The sequence below is a fragment of the Canis lupus genome, assembly GCF_048164855.1.
Source record: "Canis lupus baileyi chromosome 16 unlocalized genomic scaffold, mCanLup2.hap1 SUPER_16_unloc_1, whole genome shotgun sequence".
Lineage (NCBI taxonomy): Eukaryota > Metazoa > Chordata > Mammalia > Carnivora > Canidae > Canis > Canis lupus.
The window spans coordinates 1,685,817-1,706,306 of NW_027326424.1; the positions used below are offsets into that span (position 1 = coordinate 1,685,817).

Here is a 20,490-nt window from a genome sequence, read left to right on the forward strand (position 1 = left end):
GTGCGATCCCGGAGATCCGGGATCGAATCCCACGTCAGGCTCCCGGTGCATGGAGCCTGCTTCTCCCTCTGCCTGTGTCTCTGCCTCTCTCTCTCTCTGTGTGACTATCGTAGATAAATAAAAATTTAAAAACAAACAAACAAAAACAAAAAAGATATACAAGTGGCCTTAAGTATGTGGAAAGATGTCCAACATTAGCCATTAAGGAAATGCAAATCAAAACCACAGCAACTTAGCACCTCACACCCGCTAGTGTGGTCATCCTCACAAGACAGACAGTAACAAGGGTGGATGAGGTTGCAGAGAAGTTAAAATGTTCCCACATCAATGGTGAAACTGTAAAACAGTGCAGCCTCTTTGGAAAACAGTTTGCCGGTTCCTCATAAAATTAAACACAGTTACCAGATGACTCTAGCAATTCCACTCCCAGGTATATACTCAAGAGAACTGAAAACATATATTCACACAAAACCATATACATGAATGTTTACAGCAGCATTATTTGTAACAGGCGAAAAGTGGAAACAGCCCAAATGTCCATCAACTGATAGGCAGATAAACAAATGTAGTATATCCCGAAAACCGCAAAACCTCTCAGTATGGATAGTCCATTCAACCTCCTAGGCAGAGAGATCTGAGCACATGTTAACACAGCTTCTAGCAAGCCTAAGGCTGTGTCCCTGGGACATTCCAGCCTCATTCTGAGTTCCTGTCTGGAAAAGCTCAGGGCTGTTTGTTCCAGCCAACGCCTGACATTAGGTCCCTGACCTCCCTTTCTTAGAGCATGTACCAAAGACAGCTTACAATTGTGAATCCTTTCTCTGTCTCTATGAGATATGTATGTATCTCCTACAATCAAGGACTTGAAAACCATTCCTCTGAAATGTCATCACCAGGAAGGACAAGACCAGTCTCAATCTCAGTCTCTGTCTCTCGGAGCACAGAAGCCCAGCTAGCAGATACAGCTGATCTTATCACATGGACACTGACCCTGGGTCATTTTTCACCTGAGCCCTCCCCCACACGGATCCCCTGCCTCTCCCTGTCACCCCTGTGCAAACTGGAGTAGAGCTCTGTTCTTTCCACTTTTGTCAACAGTTATTGGGAAAAAAAAAAAAAAGTTATTGAATAAAATCTGTTTCTACCACTGTAACTAACATTCAACTTTATCTCTGACAATCTGTATCTTTGATGGAATACACTATTCAGTCATAAAAAGGAATCAAGTCCCAGAATATGCCACAATATGGACGAACCTTGAAAGCATTATGCTAAGTGCGAGAAGCCAGACACAAAAGGCCACATGGTGTACGACCACATGGATAGGAAATGTCCAAAATAGGCAGTTTCCATAAGAGAAGTAGTTCAGTGGTTGCATGGGGCTAGAGGGAGCGGAGGAAAGGGTGTGGCTATAAGTGGGGATGCAGTTTCTTTTGGGGGTAATGAAAGTGGTCTGCCATTAGGGACTGTAATCTAGGCACTTTGTAAACACACTGAAAAAAAACACTAGAGTGAGGGGATCCCTGGGTGGCTCAGTGGTTTAGTGCCTACCTTTGACCCAGGGTGTGACCCCGGGGTCCCAGGATCGAGTCCCACATCGGGCTCCCTGCATGGAGCCTGCTTCTCCCTCTGCCTGTGTCTCTGCCTCTCTCTCACTGTGTGTCTCTCATGAATAAATAAATAAAATCTTAAAAAAAAAAAAAAACACTAGAGTGGAGCCGCCTCACCTGGGTGGCTTAGTGGGTTAGGTATCTACCTTTGGCTCAGGTCATGATTCACCTAAGATCAAGACCCTCACTGGGCTCCCTGCTCACCAGGGAGTCTACTTCTCCCTCTCTTTCTGCCTCTCCCCCCACTTGTGCGCGCGCTCTCTCTCTCTCTCTCTCTCAAAATAAATAAAAACTTTTTTTAAAAATTAAAAAAAGAAAAAACACTAGAATGTATACATTAAAAGTGTGAACTTCATGGGATATGAACTAAATCTCAGTTAGTTCAAGCTATTAGTAAAAATAATGATGAATTATTTAAAATAAATGACAGCTAAAAAAAATACAACTGTCTAAAACAGAATTCAAAGCGCTCACCTCAAATGTACCAATCTCTCTGTCAATCTCATGACAGTTATGAAACCAACAACCTCCGACAGTTTGAGGGGAAGTAGTATACCTTGAAACCATTTGGCCTGTGTCACGTTGGCATTGCAAGAAAACCCCAGAGGTGCTATGTATGGGCTTACTCTTAGGGCATTTGTGAAAACGAGAGCAGACCCTGGTCTAGTTTTTGAGGAGGAAAACAAAACTGTAAGTAAAGTAGAAACCGTGGCCACCAGCCCTGACACTGTAACTCATCAAACCACCACCAGATCCATCAGTAGGAGATTAAACATCTCCGTGGGCTGTCCGCAATTCACTATGGAATCAACTAGAAACTGTGTATTCAACCTCTCTCGTTCTACAGATGAAGAAACCAAGACCGAGAAGTGAAGTGATTTGCCCCGAAATGATCAGTCACAAAGGTTTAGGTGACCTGGCTTCTAAGGAGGCACATCCTTTCGGCAAGTGAGTCCAACATTCAAAAACAAAGCAAAATGTGAGTGAAAGGAAAACTCCTACTGACACAAGCTGAAGCAAGAAAAACCCATGTCTGCCCAGGGCTGGAGACTTGCTTTTCAGGTTTTCCTTTGGCGCAGCCTGTAAGAGCTGACCTGAGCAGTCAGCCATGGCTCAGAACATCATTTCAGTTGAACCTACAAGAAACATGGTACCGAGAAGCAAGACACAGTTAAGCTGGAGAAGTCCCTGTCATGTTTATACTTTATAAAAAAGTCAGGAGGACTTACTTCAATATTCTCCACAATTCTCGTAACTACAGAGGCGGTAACTGAATACCAGTAGGACTCCCCCTTCCGCTGGCGTTCATTCTGCAAAGGAAAGAGCTGGTGTTAGCAGATCCAGTGCTCTGCTCACTTCATGTCTCACCGTGGCTGGTCTGGGTCTGGTGGCCGACGGGGTGCGCCTCACCTTCCATCTGTCCTCCAGGGCTTGAAGCAGAGCCTTCTTGCGCTCCCTCTCCAAGAGTTTCTCCTTCTCATCATCGAAATCCTCTAGCTTTTCAGGGGCTCCAATTAAGTGAAGGCTGGAGATGGAGATCACCCAAGGATCCACGTGGGGGCGATAAAAGGGAATCTGAAGAGTTACCTTCCCAATTAAGCCTGGGAAAAGCAAAGTCTTGTCAAGTATCCATCCACATTTTTACTTCTTACTGGTTTTCTGCATCCTTTTAGTTTTCTATAAGGAGCATGAGTATTTTTACCATTTATTTTTTAATCTAAGAAAACAGGCAGCAGGTTCTCATACATGGGAAACAGAAAGCTGTAGGCTGAGATCTGTAAGAACGAGGCACAATAAAGTACATGGAAAGCCCAAAGTGGGGGCGCCTGGATGGCTCAGTTGGTTAAGTGCCTGCCTTCGGCTTAGGTCACGATCTCAGGGTCCGGTCCTGGGATCGAGCCCCAAGTTGGGCTCTCTGCTTACCAGGGAGCCTGCTTCTCCCTCTCCTCCCCACTTGTGCTATCTGTTGCTATCTCTGTTTCTAATAAAATCTTAAAAAAAGAAAAGCCCAATTTAACCCTATCAAATGCAACACCTCGCTTCTGCAAAGTCCTTCTTCCCCAAGTGAACTACCTCTTAAACTTCCTTGTCTTTTCTCCCCACAGCACCTGCACAAGCCCATGAGCATGAAACTCATTTCTTGTTCATTATTACTGGGCTGGTTGAGAAGCACTTCTTGGCAGTTACTCACAGTATATCCAGTCTTGAACACACCAACCGAACTGTGGTTAAAATGCTACAGTGGCACTCTATCGAGAAAGAATCCTGATTCTTCATGAGAACTCAGACTGATTTCCCAAATGCTACCATATTTAGCAGTCTCCTAGGACACAGGTCTTCTTTAAATTCAATTAATAAGAGGCAAGTTACCACTAAGGAATAACGCAGAAGAATATCTGAACTGTCCTAAAGGATCTCTGGAAGATCCACATGGCCCAACTAATATGCTCCCTCTGAAAGAAACACATGTTTTCTGAGTGATTTCTACCCTCTAAGATCTAGAATTCAAATAGGATTGATTTGTTGAAGATAGGAGAATATTAACACCAAGTGATCAACTGTGTAATCCAGTAATAAATTAAGAAATGGCAACAAATAATTAAAACATTTTAATTTGGATTTTATCTAGAAAAGTGAAAGTCTTTTCTATTTAATAATTTATATCATAACTCAAACCACATACCAACGATATGCCAACTCACAAACAATTTAATAATAATTAGTGTGCGATTGTAATTCTAACCTAAATTATTGGGGGGAAGAGGCATGTCTGATAAGTTAGGTGACAGCAAAATATAACCTCTGTTATATTTCATTTACTTTTTGGAGAAAAAAAAAGTAAAAGAGGGTCATTTTTGCAAAAATATTAGGAAACTTCATCAATTTCCCGCAAGAGCCTTTCCTAATCCTTTGACATTCAAATAATAACTCTTTGGAAGTGCCCTCAGTATCATCATTCCTCAGTTTCTTTCAGATTCTCATTTTTCAGTGCCTTTGCCTGTGATTCCAGCAGTTCACCCATCACTCGAAGTGACTTCAAGAAAGCCTAAATCTTTTGCAAGATTTCTATCCTACTTCACCCAGCAACTGATTTGCACTGTACTTGCATTTTACTGTAACATAAGTACTCAAAAGTAATGAAAAGACTGACATCAACAAGCTATTACTGAATGATGACGCTGCGTCTGAATAGGGACTAATTTTATACATGGTCATTTAACAAAGAACTTTTATAAAGATTTTATTTTTAAGTAATCTTCACACCCAACATGGGGAACGAACTCACAACCCTGAGATCAAGGGTCGCGGGTTCCACTGCCTGAGTAAGCCAAGAGCCCCAACAAAGAATAAATTTACTCCAAGACAATTCTTGTTTCCTTACCAAACCTAGTAACTGCAGAACTCCTACAGTAACTGCAAACATCTATTTAGTGTGCTAGGCATTGTTTCGAGTAATTTTGACGCAGTAACTCATGCATTCCTTTCCACAACCCTCTGATGTAGGTACAATGATTATCATCTCATCTTAAAGACTAAGAAGCACACACAGAGTGGCAAGGAAACTCCCCCAAAGCCACGCCGCCAGAAAGCACACTGTGCCAGAGCCCACCTTTCATTCAATAAACAACCTCTCAGTAATATAATGAACTCTCCAAAAATAAGAACCCCCTGTATCTAGGACAGAAGTTCTCACACATTAGGAAATGTAAGAATCACCTGTGGTACTTATTAAACATGCAGGTTCAAGGACACTCCCTTGGCAGTTCTGATTCAATATGTCTGGGAAACACCTGACCTCCCCACCACTGCCCCAAGGTCATCCTAATAGAAAAGGCCAAACTTGAGGACTGATCTAAACTCGGTATTTCCTATCCTGCCTCTTCCTGCTCAAACAGAGCCAAACTCAAGGGCTCTCAGTTTTCCTGTCCCATGCAGAATAAGACTCAAAACTGCCTCCCTCTCCTGTAGAGTTCCACACACCGGCTTTGACTTCAAATGGTAATTCTAGTTCTTTCAAGGCATCTTTCTTTAAGGGCAAGTTTTCCAACTCAACAGCACCTGAAAAATAAAAATGACATCATGAAATGTTCACCCAACATATGCAGTAGGCACTTACTATATGCAAATCATTAAAAGTTAAAGGTGAAGTCTTACAGCTTAACCCAGCTATAAAAAGCCAGGAGTAACCCCACAATCAGCCTGTGTACACTAGCTTTACTAGTTTCCCGAACCATCCCGTTCTGACAGCTGAAGCTCACCAGCAGGTGAAGGGTGTAGGCAAGGATCTTTCTCTATAATAAGGCAGACAGTAAATACTTTAAGCTTTAGACTATCTGTTGTATATTCTCTCTGGTTGTTTTGTGTTGTTGGGTTTTTACAAGCCTTTAAAAAAAAAAAAAAAAAGCCATTCTCAGTTTGGATTTGACCAGCTAACCAGTTTGCAGACCCCTGGTTTAGGCAAATATTCGCCATCTAAGTCACCTGGGAAGAAATGCAGGCTCCTAGACCCCCCTCAAGACATCTCTGGGATTGAAACACAGAAATTTGACATTTTTAACAAGCTCTGGCAACCCACCCACTCCCCCAAAATGGGTATATTGCACATAACATGAGAGCCCATGAGAATTAAATAAAGATGGTCACCAAAGGGAATTATACTCTCTTCTGGAAAGACTAGCTCCACATGTTCTCTGCATCTATGCTTGCAGGCCTAATTACCTGTTAGAAAGCAAAGAACAAACCACCGCTGAAGGTCCTTTTCAGACCCAGCTTTTATAGGACTGAAACCAAGAGGTACAAGATGTCCCTGAACAGCCGAAGCATAGTGGAGAGGGTGTGGCTGGATCTCTCCCTCTCCTCGCTGTGGAAGTCATGCGAACACACTGATATACCACTCCCCAATCTGCAGCAGACACCGTGCTGGCCACTGGAAATACAAGAAGAGAAGGCGGGGTCCCCGTCCTAAGGGGCGGAGGAGACAGCCATCATTCTACAAAACTGCACCACCGAAGGCAATTTCTGAGAACAGAGAGTACAGACAACTGCCCAGCAACCATTAACTGGTACAGGAACTCAAAAGAAAGGCAAGCCAGCCAGAGACAAACCAATACAAGAAACAATTATTTTTTTCCTTTAAATGACTGTTCAAGATTTGTGGGTAACTGGCTTCTAAAGTATTCAGATCTAGCAGCTTGGCAGATGCTAAGCAAATGCAACCAGCTCACGTTGTAGACTTCTGCAGGAACATGTGTCCCCACATAGCTTAAGACGAACCAAAAGGAGAAGTTAATAACCCCAGAGAGCCCAGAAACAACTCTATTTCCACATTTGGGGAGCAATGATCATAAGTAGGGGGGAAACATGAAACATGTTCCTCAACAGTTGAAACTGACTTAAAAGGAGAAAGCACATAGTTTCTTCTTTTGAAGAGCATCATTTGCAATTTGAATCATTTGCCCTATTTTTCAATACCCAAATCTGTCACAAAGGCGGCTGGCACTGGGATTCCTTGGCTGCTGTACATCTTGGGGAAGTGGAAGGAATGGTAGGCAATACATGCCAGGAAAAATTAAAGCTGAAGTGCAGAGAGCAAAAGAAGTGGTCTAGGAAGGAGAAGACCCCAGGGAAACAATGAGAAGAGGGCAGCCCCGCTGCCAAAACAAAGGAATCGGGCAAAAACAGCAGCAGCGCTCAGCGGTTCTGGAGGGAAGGCTCTCAGATTCCCCACCCATTCAAATATGCACCCACAACTGCCCTGCTGGGAAAGGTCCCTCCAGGGACCCACAGTAGGTACAGTGCTCTTCGCTCCTTTCCAGGCAGATGACGTGCGGGCTTATTCCTGGATGTCTTATCCACAAACTCCTCAGCTGAGCTGAGCAAGAAGGCGAGTCCCTAGAACCAGGGTAAATCTGGAGGCTGGTGGCTTTTTGGTCAGCACTGACAACTAACTCCCTTCCCGCGCCCCTGTGTCACTTAAAAAGTCAGCCTGAGGTGCAGAGTGGATAAGGAACAAAACGGTGGGGGGACCTAAGCACTGGGCCCCATATATAAGATAGGCCTATTGCCCAAGGTTCAAAGTTCCTGGCGTGACACTGGCAGCTGCTACCTCCTGGCCCCAAACCATCCCAAACACGCCCTGCGAGTTTTCTGCCTCCTGCCTGTGCTCACAAGCCTCACTCTACCTGGAATGTGGTGACCCACCCCGGGCCGCCTGCCAGGATCCTGCGCTACCACCTCCGGAATGGCCTTCCCGGCATCCTCCCAACAGGGTGAAGGTCGGCCCCCCTTGGCACCCTGGCGCACCGTGCCTGCGGCTCTAGAGCAACAGCGTACGCTGCCTTGTACTGCCGACGAATTAACAGGTCTCCGAGGGCAGGGCCTACGGCGGTGGATGTGGGGCAACAGGAACAGCATGGGAGATCCTACTGGAGCCAAGAGCTTCGTGTCCATCATCTCATTTGATCTTCACAACAATATGAGGAAATACCATTATCTTCTCCATTCTGAGGTGAGGGAAATCAGGCGCACAGGTAAGCCGTATGCTTAAATACCAGAGCTGGGGCATCTGGGTGGCTCGGTTAAGCATCTGCCTTCTGGGCTCCCGGCTCAGTGGGGAGCCTGCTTCTCCCTCTCACTCTCCCTCTGCAGCTCCCCCTGCTTGTGCTCCCCCCACCATGTCAAATAAATACATACAATCTTTTTTTAAAAAAACAGCGCAGAGCTGATAGTAAGGGGCAGCACTAGAGTTTGTGCCACGTCTCTCTGATCTCAGGCGGCAAGAGGGACAGGGGTGAAGAGGAGGCTTCAGTAACTTGCTCATGGTTACGAGCAGCTGTTACGAGGGGTCTTCTACTGTCCCCCCTTTTTGTATTATCCGTAACACACACAGCCATACCCTAAGCAGGTGCTTAGTGGTGTCTGCTGAGAGACGGAACAAATAAAATCGTAGACATGTTCTCTCTCCTTCCACGACTCGTGTGCTATTTTGCATTGTTAATCACTTTCCATATGTGCACCCAATCCAGCCCTGAAGTCCAGCCCAAGCCAATCACATGCTGACGATCATGAAAACGGCAGATGATGGTAACTAACACTGACCGAGGCGCCCTCTACACCCCGAGCAGCTCTAAGCTCTCTGACCCGCATTAGCGTGTCTAGTCCGCAGAACCTTATGAGACAGTTAATATTCTCTCCTCCTACAGAAAGATGCTACAGAAAGAATTTGAGAATTTATGAAGGACTGGAGTAATTTACCCAAGTTACTGGTAAATGGAGGAAATGGGATTCAAAACCAGTCTGGCTGGCACCTGGGCAGCTCAGTCAATTAAGCGTCTGACTCTTGATTTGGGCTCAGGTCATGATCTCAGGGTCATGAGATCGAGCCCAAGTCAGGCTCTGCGCTGGTTGTAGAGCCTGCTTAAGATTCTCTCTCTCCCTCTCCCTTTGCACACCCCCCACCCACCACTTTCTCTCTCTCTAAAAAAAAAAAACACACACACAGACATAGCCTACTACAAAACTCATACTCTTGACCACTGTCTCCATCTCCTTGGCATCTCCCAAAGCATCTCAGACACTAAATATCTGCAGATGGATTGAAATAATATTCTTATTCCTATACAGTACCCTCTGCCTCCAAATATGCTTCAACTATAACTGCAATGCCCCAACACTTTCCTAGCCAAGCATTGTGGGGTGATTTAAATCCATAAGGAAGGGACACCACACTAATACCGGTTATGAAAGAAAAATTATTTTTCTATTCTGCACAGAAAATATTTTTTAAACAGGAAGCACAGAAAAGCACTTTGAAGCATCAGAGAGACACACACAGTTGCCATTACGAGAGATATCCTAAAACGGAGATCCGTTACTAGTACAGAATCCATGATACAGCAGATACCACAAATTTTATTCATTTCTTCGGCAAACATCCTCTTACCATATTAGTCTTAAAAGAGCTATCTCTTTTATAAACAAGGTTATGATTTGCAATTCTCTTTCTAGGCCCTGTTACCTGTCCTGTACAACCTAGTGAGCTCCACAGCATGTAGGAGAACTTCAGTAAATGACCAAAGAGATGACACTGGACACTACTCTTGTACTTTGAACACATCCTCTTCCCTGACAGATTGGTCACTTCCATCTTGCACTTAGCAGCTCCCTTCTAAGGATGGGACAAAAAGGTCAGGACAGAAGCTAGAGATGAAGAAAAAGCCTACTTCTGTCTCCAATGAAAGGGAGTGGGAGGGGCGACTGCAGAGCTCCCTATAGCCTATGGCTGCCACGATCCTTTCACTGCTTTAGGTGGGTCAGGAAAAACCTAGAAACAACACTTCTGACAAGTGAGCTACTGGCACCCCATTCTCAGACTCTCCCACAATCTGTGCCGCTGCCATCCCCACTAACCTGTCCTGGGCCACCTGCCAAAATCCATATCCCCAGGAAGGTGAGCTTTCTGCCGTACTTGAGATCTCCTTTCCACTTACTGTGATGCTACATGCTTGCAGACTGACTTTATCTCCTTTCTCCAGATTTGTTTGAGTGTTCCATTGTGAATAAAGAGAAATTTAAAAAAGAAGGGGGTAGAAAAAGCAGTTTTCCAAACCTCACACCAGTTTCCTGCACTGCATTAAACCATGTATAAGCATTTACCAAAGACAGGCCCATAAAGGCTAAAATCTCTCAAATGTTATTCTTTTGAAGACCCTATAGTAACATAGTTTAAAACTTTGACTTGATGTCTATTATAAACCAGCAGCAGGACAGAAACTTTAAATGTCATTCCATTTGCTCCATTTGAGTCTTACAGCAACTCTGGAGAGGTATACTACATGCTTTTTCTAAAGAAACTGAGGCTCAGAATTTCAATGGCTTGTTCACATGGCTAATAAGTAACATAACAGGATTTGAAGCCAATGTCACTGTCATTACATCATGGCCACATCCATAAAGCTTCATAAAGCTAAAAAATTAGGGCAGCCTGGGTGGCTCAAGCAGTTTAGCCCCGCCTTTGGCCCAGGGCCTGATCCTGGAGCCCCGGGATCCAGTCCCATGTCGGGCTCCTTGCATGGCGCCTGCTTTTCCCCCTGCCTGTGTCTCTGCTTCTCTTTCTCCTCTCTGTGTATTCTCATAAATAAATAAATAAATAAATAAATAAATAAATAAATAAATAAATAAATAAATATCTTTTAAAAAATACAGCTAAAAAATTAACTGCGATAAAGCACAATCAGCAGCAGTATAGTCTTTTTTTTTTTAATATTTAATAGTTCCCTAAAAGCTACAGCAATACAACTACATACTTAAGTTATCCTGTAATAATAATCAGTGTCATGAGGGAGAACTTACTTCCTTTTACACATATTTAGTACAAAGCCATCTGGGCATTATATTTTATTATTCTTAGTATAACAAAACAAATATTTAAAAAAAAGAGAAAGAAAAAAATGTCATGTGCAGTGGCATACTTTACCAAAAAGAAATACGTGTACTTGCCTTTCAGAAGCGCAACAGAGAGCTGGTCAGTGTTCAGGTTGTTGACGTATTTTCCCAGATAAGTATTGAGAACCCAGGCTACAAGACCTTCCAACATGACTATATCCTCAAGACAAGGTGTTTAGAAATCATGGATCATTCTTTATTTCTCTCTCTCATGGTCATAGAAGAATCTATGAAAGAGAAAGAAAAAAAAGGAAGTCAAGAGAAAAACCAGGTGATTTTCTAAGCTGATCTCCTACCTGACCTTCCCTATAGATGGACGAATGCAAAGCAGATTTAGAAAAGATGGGGGTAAAGAGCACTGCAAGATGCCCCGTTAGCAGAGAATCAAACCAACACGTCTACATTCTGACACAGCTACAAGGAACAGTCACTTACAAATTTACTAAAAAATACCTATAATTCCAAGCTGTCTATCTTTTTGATGTAACGGATCATTAAACTGCCTGCCTTTAGTAATTCACCTTGGGACTAGACTGTCCTGCTCAGAGGTTCTCATCCAAGTGTAATTGGGCAATGTCTAGACACATTTTTTGGGAGGTTGCTATTGGTATCTTGAGAATAAAGACCATGGAAACAGCTAAACATCCTATGATGCACAAGATAGCTCCCCCACAGCAAAGAATCATCCAGCCCAAATGTCAACAGCGCCAAGGTTAAAAAAACCCTGTCCAAAGACAGACAGGAAAAGAAAGAACCCTGTCAAGGGTTCTTAACCCATTAAGACAAAAATGCCTTAAGAGATTTCAATGAACTTCATAGTCTGCAATGATCCTCTTTAAGCCTTCCCTAATTCAGTTTTGCAAGTTTGTTTATCAAGAGCATTCCTAAAGTAACATAAATGAGAGGGAGGAGGCAGTGGTTTATCACTGTTCTTAAATGTTCTGGAACTGCATTACAGGTACCCAGGCACCAGATGATGCTGATATAACGAACTATCTTACTAATACAAATACAAGAAATCCTCTGGTTCCAGCTACAGTATTTACAGTCAGTACGACATTACTACAACCTAGGAGAAAACTGTGTGTGTTAGCATCGCAAAAAATACACCGATTACTTTTACTACTACAAAAAGTTAACACGAGGGAACTTGAGACACGAAAGTTTAAATGAGTTCTGAAATCGCTTGGCTAGCGTGTAGATCCCAATTGGAACGGTGAGTTCCAAGTCCTGCTCGGAGCCAAGCACCTCAGACACCAGCCCACCACGCTGGACACTCCAAATTTGCTCTGGCACACGTCCCACTTGGAACCAGCGCTTTCAGGATCCTTTCCAGACACGCTGCCCCAAGCCCAGGGATTCATGTGTGTGCCAGAAGACACACGTATCCCAAATGATACCTCCTCACAAAGACCCAAAACACAAGGCCCTGGAAGAGTTTTAGATCCTTTTTTTCTTTTTTAAATTTTATTTATTTATTCATGAGAGACACAGAGAGAGAGGCAGAGACGCAGGCAGAGGGAGAAGCAGGTGCCAAGCAGGGAGCCCGACGTGGGACTCCATCCCAGGACCCCGGGGTCACGCCCTGCGCCAAGGGCAGTCGCTCAAGCACTGAGCCAACATGACTGTAGGTGCCCCAACCCTGTAAGCTCAGCTGAACCTCCAGGAAAGGCCGACTATTTGTATTTGTATTTGTCAACAGTGTCTTGCACTTGCAGCAAGATCTTCATTCCGCCGTCGGTGACAGTGAAAAGAGAAAGGTAAATAAACAGTATTTGATGAAACACTCATTTCTTCCCAAACGTCTTCTTAAGCCCTATTTTGCGTAAAACAAAGGATGTGCTAGAGATCACTGGACACATTTGTTCAGAGGAGAGATGACAAGAACAAATTATTAAAAAAATAAATGAATAAATAAATAAGATGGGGGGATCCCTGGGTGGCTCAGCGGTTTGGCGCCTGCCTTCGGCCCAGGGCGTGACCCCGGGGTCCCGGGATCGAGTCCCGCGTCGGGCTCCCTGCATGGAGCCTGCTTCTGCCTCTCTCTGTGTCTCTCATTAATAAGTAAATAGATAAATCTTTAAAATAAAAAAAAAAAAAAGATGTGTTTAGCGGCCTGGTGAGAGACATTTGTGCCCGAGACCTTCAACAGGTCGGCGCGGAGATCGGGGAGCACCGGCCCCAAGCGCCCCCGCCAGCCGCCGGCGTCGCCCCGAGCGCGGTCCCGGCCCCGAGGGTGGGGGTCCCGGGCCCCGAGGCTGTAGCAGCGCAGCGAGGCGAGCGGATCCCCCGGGGCTGCGGGGTCGGGCAGGGCCCCAGCCCGGCGAGGCGGGCCGCCAAGCGCTCCGGGGCCTCCCCCGACCCCCGACCCCCGACCGCTGGGGGCGGCCGCGCGACCTTGGGCCGGGCCGACAGAGGCCCCGGGAGGCGCAGCTCCGCGGGCCCGAGCACGGGGGGAGCCGGCGCGGGGTCAGGGGTCGGGGTCGGGGGTCAGGGGGCGCGGGGGGTCGCGGCCCTCGGGCTCCCGGGAACCGGGCCCCGCCTCGCAGGTGGAGGCCGGGGGGCGCGGCGCCGGGTCCCGCCCCGGGGAGGGCTTCGGCCCGGCCGTGACCCCGGGGCGCGGTGACGGGCGGCTGGAGGCCCGAGGTCGCCGCCCCCGAGCGCGGGCCCCGAGCCGGCGGGCGCTGAGGACCCTCGGGGGGCGGCCCGGCGCCCGTGCGGGGCTCGCGGGGTCGCGGCTGAGCCCTCGCACCCCGGGGCCGGGGCCGGGGCCGGGGCCGGGGCCGGGGCCGTGCGGGACCGGCGGGGCCCCGAGGAGCTGGGCGGCGGGAGGCCGGCACCGGGTCCCGGGTCCCAGGTCCCGGGCGCGCTCCCGCGGCGGGGCCGACACACAGCGGGCGCTGGGCCGCCCCCGCCCCCCCGCGCCCCCCGCCCCCGTACCTGCCGCCGTCCCGGCCGAGCCCGGCCCTGCGCGGCGCTGCCCCTCCCGGCTCCTCAATGGCGCTGGCCCGCGGCGTCCGGCCCGCCCAGACCCGACCAATCGAGCGGCCGACGCGCCGGCGCCTGCCCAGCCGAGCGCCGAGTCGTCGAGGAGGCGCCCCCTGCCGCCCGCAGCCGCTCGCCGAGGCTCAGCTGCAGCCGGACCCCCGGAGGCGGGGGGGGGGGGCGGGCAGCGGAGGGGGGAGCCCGGGGGGAGCCGGGGGCGGGGCAGTGGGGGCTGGGAGGCCGGGGGCCGGAGACCGGGGGAGGGAGACTAGGGTGGGGGGCGGGAGGGGGGAGACGGAGGGCCCGGGAGAGCCTAGATGGGGGGGGAGAGAAGGGGGAGACGGGGCTGGAGGGGAGACGGGGGCGGGGAATGGAGGGGCAGGGAGAGCCTGGCTGGGGGGAGGGGAGAGTGGGAGATGGGGGCGGGGGACGGAGGGAGGGGCGGGGCGGGAGGAGGGAGACTGGAACGGGGAGCCTGCTGGGGGGGTGGAGAGGGAGGGCGCAGGGAGCCCGGGGAGGGGGCAGGGGGCCGAGGCCGGCAGGGGAGCAGGCGCCGGAATCCGCGGGGGTCGGCGCCCAGGGCTCGGCTACAACTCCCGAGCCCGAGCCACTTCCTTGCTTAAAGCAGCTCCGCTTACACCTGAATTAAACCCAGCCCTTGGAGAGCCGACCCCCAGGCTCCTACCGCGCTGGTCCATTCCCGCGTCTGCCAGTCCTCCTCGGGCCCCGCCCCCGATCCTCCTCGGGCCCCGCCCCCCGGTCCTTCTCCCGCCCCCCGCCCCGCAGTCCTCCTCCCACCCCCCGTCCTCCAATCCTGCTCGGGCCCCGCCCCCGATCCTCCTCGGGCCCCGCCCCCAGTCCGCCTCCGGGCCCCGCCCCCGGTCCTCCTCGGGCCCCGCCCCCAGTCCGCCTCCGGGCCCCGCCCCCGGTCCTCCTCGGGCCCCGCCCCCCAATCCTCCTCGGGCCCCGCCCCCCGATCCTCCTCCCGCCCCCCGCCCCGCAGTCCTCCTCCCACCCCCCGTCCTCCAGTCCTCCTCGGGCCCCGCCCCCGATCCTCCTCGGGCCCCGCCCCCAGTCCGCCTCCGGGCCCCGCCCCCGGTCCTCCTCGGGCCCCGCCCCCAGTCCGCCTCCGGGCCCCGCCCCCGGTCCTCCTCGGGCCCCGCCCCCCAATCCTCCTCGGGCCCCGCCCCCCGATCCTCCTCCCGCCCCCCGCCCCGCAGTCCTCCTCCCACCCCCCGTCCTCCAGTCCTCCTCGGGCCCCGCCCCCGATCCTCCTCGGGCCCCGCCCCCAGTCCGCCTCCGGGCCCCGCCCCCGGTCCTCCTCGGGCCCCGCCCCCAGTCCTCCTCGGGCCCCGCCCCCGATCCTCCTCGGGCCCCGCCCCCAGTCCTCCTCGGGCCCCGCCCCCCATCCTCCTCGGGCCCCGCCCCCCGATCCTCCTCCCGCCCCCCGCCCCGCAGTCCTCCTCCCACCCCCGTCCTCCAGTCCTCCTCGGGCCCCGCCCCCAGTCCTCCTCGGGCCCCGCCCCCCCAATCCTCCTCGGGCCCCGCCCCCCGATCCTCCTCCCGCCCCCCGCCCCGCAGTCCTCCTCCCACCCCCGTCCTCCAGTCCTTCTCGGGCTCCGCCCCCCATCCTCCTCGGGCCCCGCCCCCCGATCCTCCTCCCGCCCCCCGCCCCGCAGTCCTCCTCCCACCCCCGTCCTCCAGTCCTTCTCGGGCCCCGCCCCCGATCCTCCTCGGGCCCCGCCCCCAGTCCGCCTCCGGGCCCCTCCCCCGGTCCTCCTCGGGCCCCGCCCCCATCCTCCTCGGGCCCCGCCCCCCGATCCTCCTCCCGCCCCCCGCCCCGCAGTCCTCCTCCCACCCCCGTCCTCTAGTCCTCCTCGGGCCCCGCCCCCAGTCCTCCTCGGGCCCCGCCCCCCCAATCCTCCTCGGGCCCCGCCCCCCGATCCTCCTCCCGCCCCCCGCCCCGCAGTCCTCCTCCCACCCCCGTCCTCCAGTCCTCCTCGGGCCCCGCCCCCGATCCTCCTCGGGCCCCGCCCCCAGTCCGCCTCCGGGCCCCTCCCCCGGTCCTCCTCGGGCCCCGCCCCCAGTCCTCCTCGGGCCCCGCCCCCGATCCTCCTCGGGCCCCGCCCCCAGTCCGCCTCCGGGCCCCTCCCCCGGTCCTCCTCGGGCCCCGCCCCCCGTCCTCCTCCGGGCCCCTGCTCCCCCCAATCCCTCGGTTCTGCCCCAGGACCCCGTCCGTCCCCCAGTCTCTCTCCTTAGGATGCCTTCCCCCCACATCTGCTGTCCAAGCCACACAGACAAGCCACATCGTAGTTTTTAATTTACTACTTCGTACATTTTTTAAAAGAAAAAAAGGGAAAATCATGTATTTCACATAATTCAGTATGTCCAGAATATGACCATATCAACCTGGAAGCCGACAGGAAAAAAAAAAAAGAAAAAGAAATCATGCGGTATTTTAGGGGGATTTTTTATAGTAAGTTTTTGAAATTTAGCGTGCCCTTTACACGTGCGGCACTTCTCCATACAAACCAGCCACAGCTGAAGAGCTCCCAGTCTTCCTCCAGAGGCTGCAGGCTGCGGGGGGCCCCCTCAGATGGTCCTATAGCTGGATGGTCCTATAGCCAGAGGGTCCTATAGCCAGAGGGTCCTATAGCTGGATTCCACCTCCCAGAGCATTTCCCCGCTATCTTACCTAAGGTTCCCTTCAACCATCACCCTGTTGTATTTCCTCATATACAGGACTTAATGGTACTTGAAATTATCTTGTTCCTACTTATCATCACCTTTCTGCACCCTGAAAGCACTGATTTTCCCTTCCACAAATGCCTCTCTAGCATCGAGATATTGCCTCGCACAGAAAAGGCCCGGTTAGAGGTGCTGTAGGTGAACGAAGGAATAAATGAACAAATGAACCCTTCATCTTGCATCAGCCCCACAAGGACAGGAAGACCTCAGCTCATAAAAGTCAGAAGATGCAGGAGGCTTGATGGCAAGGTTGCAGTAGGGTATTAACCATCATAATTATCAACCCTCATAACGCTGAGCTAATGAAGGCGACTGCGGGCTGAACATTCCTGGCAAGGCCTGAGCTCCTCAGGGGTGGGAACCGCCTATCAGAATCTCAACGCCAGGTCCCCTCGGGGAATGAGGTTTGGGTGTGAAACCTCAGACTCTGCAGATGGGAGGCAGAAGGGAAGCAGCCCATTAGAGCGGAAGGATCTGAGTCCAGATCTTCTAGCACAGGAACCCTCAGCTGTACCTGGGGAGTTTATTAAAAATGCAGATGCCAGGGGGTCCCTGGGTAAGTCAGCGGTTTGGCGCCTGCCTTTGGCCCAGGGCGTGATCCCGGGTCCTAGGATTGAGTCCCACATCGGGCTCCCGGCATGGAGCCTGCTTCTCCCTCTGCCTCTCTCTCTCTCTCTGTCTATCTTGAATAAATAATAAATAAAATATTTTTTAAAAATGCAGATGCCAGGACACCAATCAACTAGTACTACTGAAAAGTCTTTGGGCCCTCACTTTGGAATCCCTCGGAAGGCGCATGGACCAGACAGCCATCCTCCTACTAAATATCTACCCGAGAGAAATGGAATCACATGTGTCTGCAAAGACGTACAGGAATGTTCACAGCAGCTTTATTCATAGCAGTTAAAAACTTTAAAGGTTTTTTTTTTGTTGTTTAATTAGAGGGAGAGAGAGAGGGCATGAACAGGGGGGAGGGGAGAGGGATAAGCAGGCTCCTCACTGAGTTGGGAGCCCGATTCAGGATTCAGTCCCAGGATTGAGCCACGGTAGATGCAGCGGTCACAGCATGGGAGCATCTACTGGCCACGGACACCCCACTGGTGAGGGGCACACGAGGTGGGGGATGTCCCTTAATCGCCACCCACGCTGGACCCTTAGATGCACCTTGGCCCACAAGGGGCAAGTTTTCTGGGACAGGCTAGATTTGAGGGGCCTCCTCAGGACTCCCTCCATCAGGCCCTTTCTCATCTGGCCTAGTGTGCATCAGCCCCCAGAATCCTCTAGACCAGAGAGGACTGGACACTACAGAAATGTTTCCTTTGGCCCACACCTTGCTGTAACAGAATTAGAATTACAACATTTAAAAGGCTGGAGATTGGGGCGCCTGGGTGACTCGGTCAGTTGGGTGTCGGACTCTTGATTTTGCCTCAGCTCATTTTCTAGGGGTTGGATCAAGCCACACATGGGCTCTAAGTGGGAGTTAAGGGAGTCTGCTTGAGATCCTCTCTCCCTCTCCCTCTCTCCCCTGCTTGCACTCCCTCCAAAATAAATTGTTAAAATATTTTTAAAAGCTGGAGATAATACATGAGAATCTGTATTTGGGGCCTTTCTAGAAAAATTGGAAGATTTGGTGACAATGGAACCCCCCCATACTTCCTATGCCTACATTCATTCACTCGTTCACCTTTTATTGAGCACCTACTATGAGCCTGGCACTATTCTATGTACTTGGCGCCACATGACTAAGCAAAATAGCAAACCCCTGCCTCACTGGAGATTATGTTCTAGCAAGAGGAGCAGACAGTAAGCAATAAATGTAACAGAGATGTAAATTATAAGATATCGTAACAAGTGATAAGGGCTTTAAGAGTCCCAGAGGGGAGGTAGGGATCTCAGGGGTGGGGGGAGGTGTTGCAATTTTTTTTTCTTTTTAGAGAGAAAGCACAGGGGGAGGGAGAGAGAATCTATGCCCAGTGCAGAGGCTGCTCAATCTCATTACCCCAAGGTCACAACCAGAGCTGAAATCCAGTCAGATGCTCAACCAGCTGAGCCACTCAGGCCCCCCAGGCAGGGTGGGGGTGCGGGGTTGCAATTGTAATTACAAACTCATTTCATCAAATTGTGAAGGTATTTAACTGTCTGATAGGAATATAGTGCGAATCACATACTAATTCCAAATGTTCTAGTATCCACGTTAGCATGAAAACAAACAGGTAAAGTTAATGTTAATATTTTATCTAGCTGACACTGCAAAATGTTATGTCAATATGCCATCAATGCAAAAATGATTGATGAGATATTTTATATCTGTTTTGTGCTGGGTCTTCAAAATCCGCATCCTGCCCTGAGATGTACTTCACGCGCCTCGGGTAGCACTGGCTGCGCTCGGTGCTCAACGGTGGCCAGGGCCCCCGGTGCCGGTGCCGTATCAGGCAGCGCAGGCCCAGACAGCTCAGGACAGCTGGGGACAGCTCAGACGCCCGCCCTCTTGGCTTACAGGTGCAAGGTCTGAGCTCCAGATGGGACACGGAGGTTCAGGTCCACACTGCGGGTTCCTGGCGAAGCTAGAACACAGTCCCTGGCTCCCGGTTAGCTTTGCCCCGGGGCAGCCTCTCAGCTCTGCAGCAGAGGAGTCCAGGGGAGGGAGGGAGAGAGGGGGGAGGGAGAGGGAGGGAGGGGAAGGGAGTGGGAAGGGAGAGAGGGTGGAGGAGGTAGGGAGGGAGAGGGAGGGAGGGGGAGAGGGAGGGAGCAGGAGGGAGGAGAAGGGAGGGAGGGAGGAGGGAGGGGGGAGGGGAGAGAGTGCTTGCCCTTTAACCCCAGACCCTGTGGCTCTGTTGTGCAGTTCTAAGGAGCTGGTTATCGGGAGCCTCCCCGGGCAGGCTGTCCTCCCAGCTGGACTTGGAGAAGTACCACGCCTCGGGCCCTGCCCGGCGCCCTCCTCTGCGCGGCAGGGTGGTGGGTACCTCGCCTGTCTCCTCGGGCAATAATGGAGAGGAAATATAGAAGCTCAAGGGGCATCCGAGCGGCTCTCCCCTCCCAGCTCGAGTTTGCGGAGCCCTGCTCTGGGGATGGAGAGGGCGGAGGCAGGGCCGAGGGCGAGAGGTCCAGGGAATCACCCAGAAGGAAGAGGGCAGCGCCCAGGCGGCCACCCTGACCCGGGGGTTGGCTTGGTGATTTCAAGGCCAGCCAGGCTCCCCCCTCCCCGCCCCCCCCACCTTCTCCTGAAGTCTCTCTGCCTGCAACCTCCTCCCCACTTTTCGTTCTGGAAAAGGGCTCCAGTCTCAGAAACAGGTCTAGGGTCACGTCCAGCACTGGCCCCCCAGGCTGTGCCCCGGGCCCCCCTGTACTACTGGAGCTGCCCCCCACCCCACACTGCCCTGAGCACCCGCGATGGGCCTCGTAGGTGGCGTAGGTGCCACCGGATGGAGCCTCGCTCCCACCGCCTGTGAACAAGCAGATCTGCAGAGACCCCCCCTTCACCCCAAAACAGGCTGATGACAGCGAGTGGCAGGGCCTGGGACGAGGGCGCAGTCAGAGGCCGGCAGGAGGTGCTGGGCGTGACGGAGGGCGGAGGGCCGGGCTCTCAGCAAGCGCAGCGTGGGGGTCCCAGGCCCAGCGGCCACCACTCCACCGCCCCCTACGCATCGGTGGCACCACGGACCACGGACAGGCCCCAGCTCAGACGCACAGCCAGAGCCAGGAG

The 20,490-nt window shown here is 51.6% G+C and overlaps 1 protein-coding gene across 7 annotated transcripts in view; it reads right to left on the reverse strand.

Annotated features, from left to right (window-relative positions):
* LOC140629521 (intermembrane lipid transfer protein VPS13D-like) overlaps positions 1–14,101 on the reverse strand; it is a 245,136-nt gene extending 231,035 nt beyond the window's left edge. For all 7 annotated transcript variants that reach the window (XR_012027379.1, XM_072819044.1, XM_072819043.1 and 4 more), the window contains exons 1-5: positions 13,995–14,101; positions 11,109–11,281; positions 5,592–5,669; positions 3,021–3,211; positions 2,840–2,920 (exon numbers count right to left, since the gene is read on the reverse strand). Coding sequence is in view for 6 of the 7 variants with exons in the window: in XM_072819044.1 (XP_072675145.1) it covers positions 2,840–2,920; positions 3,021–3,211; positions 5,592–5,669; positions 11,109–11,205 (447 nt within the window). In the remaining variant the exon portion in view is untranslated. The remainder of the gene's footprint in view (positions 1–2,839; positions 2,921–3,020; positions 3,212–5,591; positions 5,670–11,108; positions 11,282–13,994) is intronic.
* Between the last annotated feature and the right edge of the window lie 6,389 nt (positions 14,102–20,490).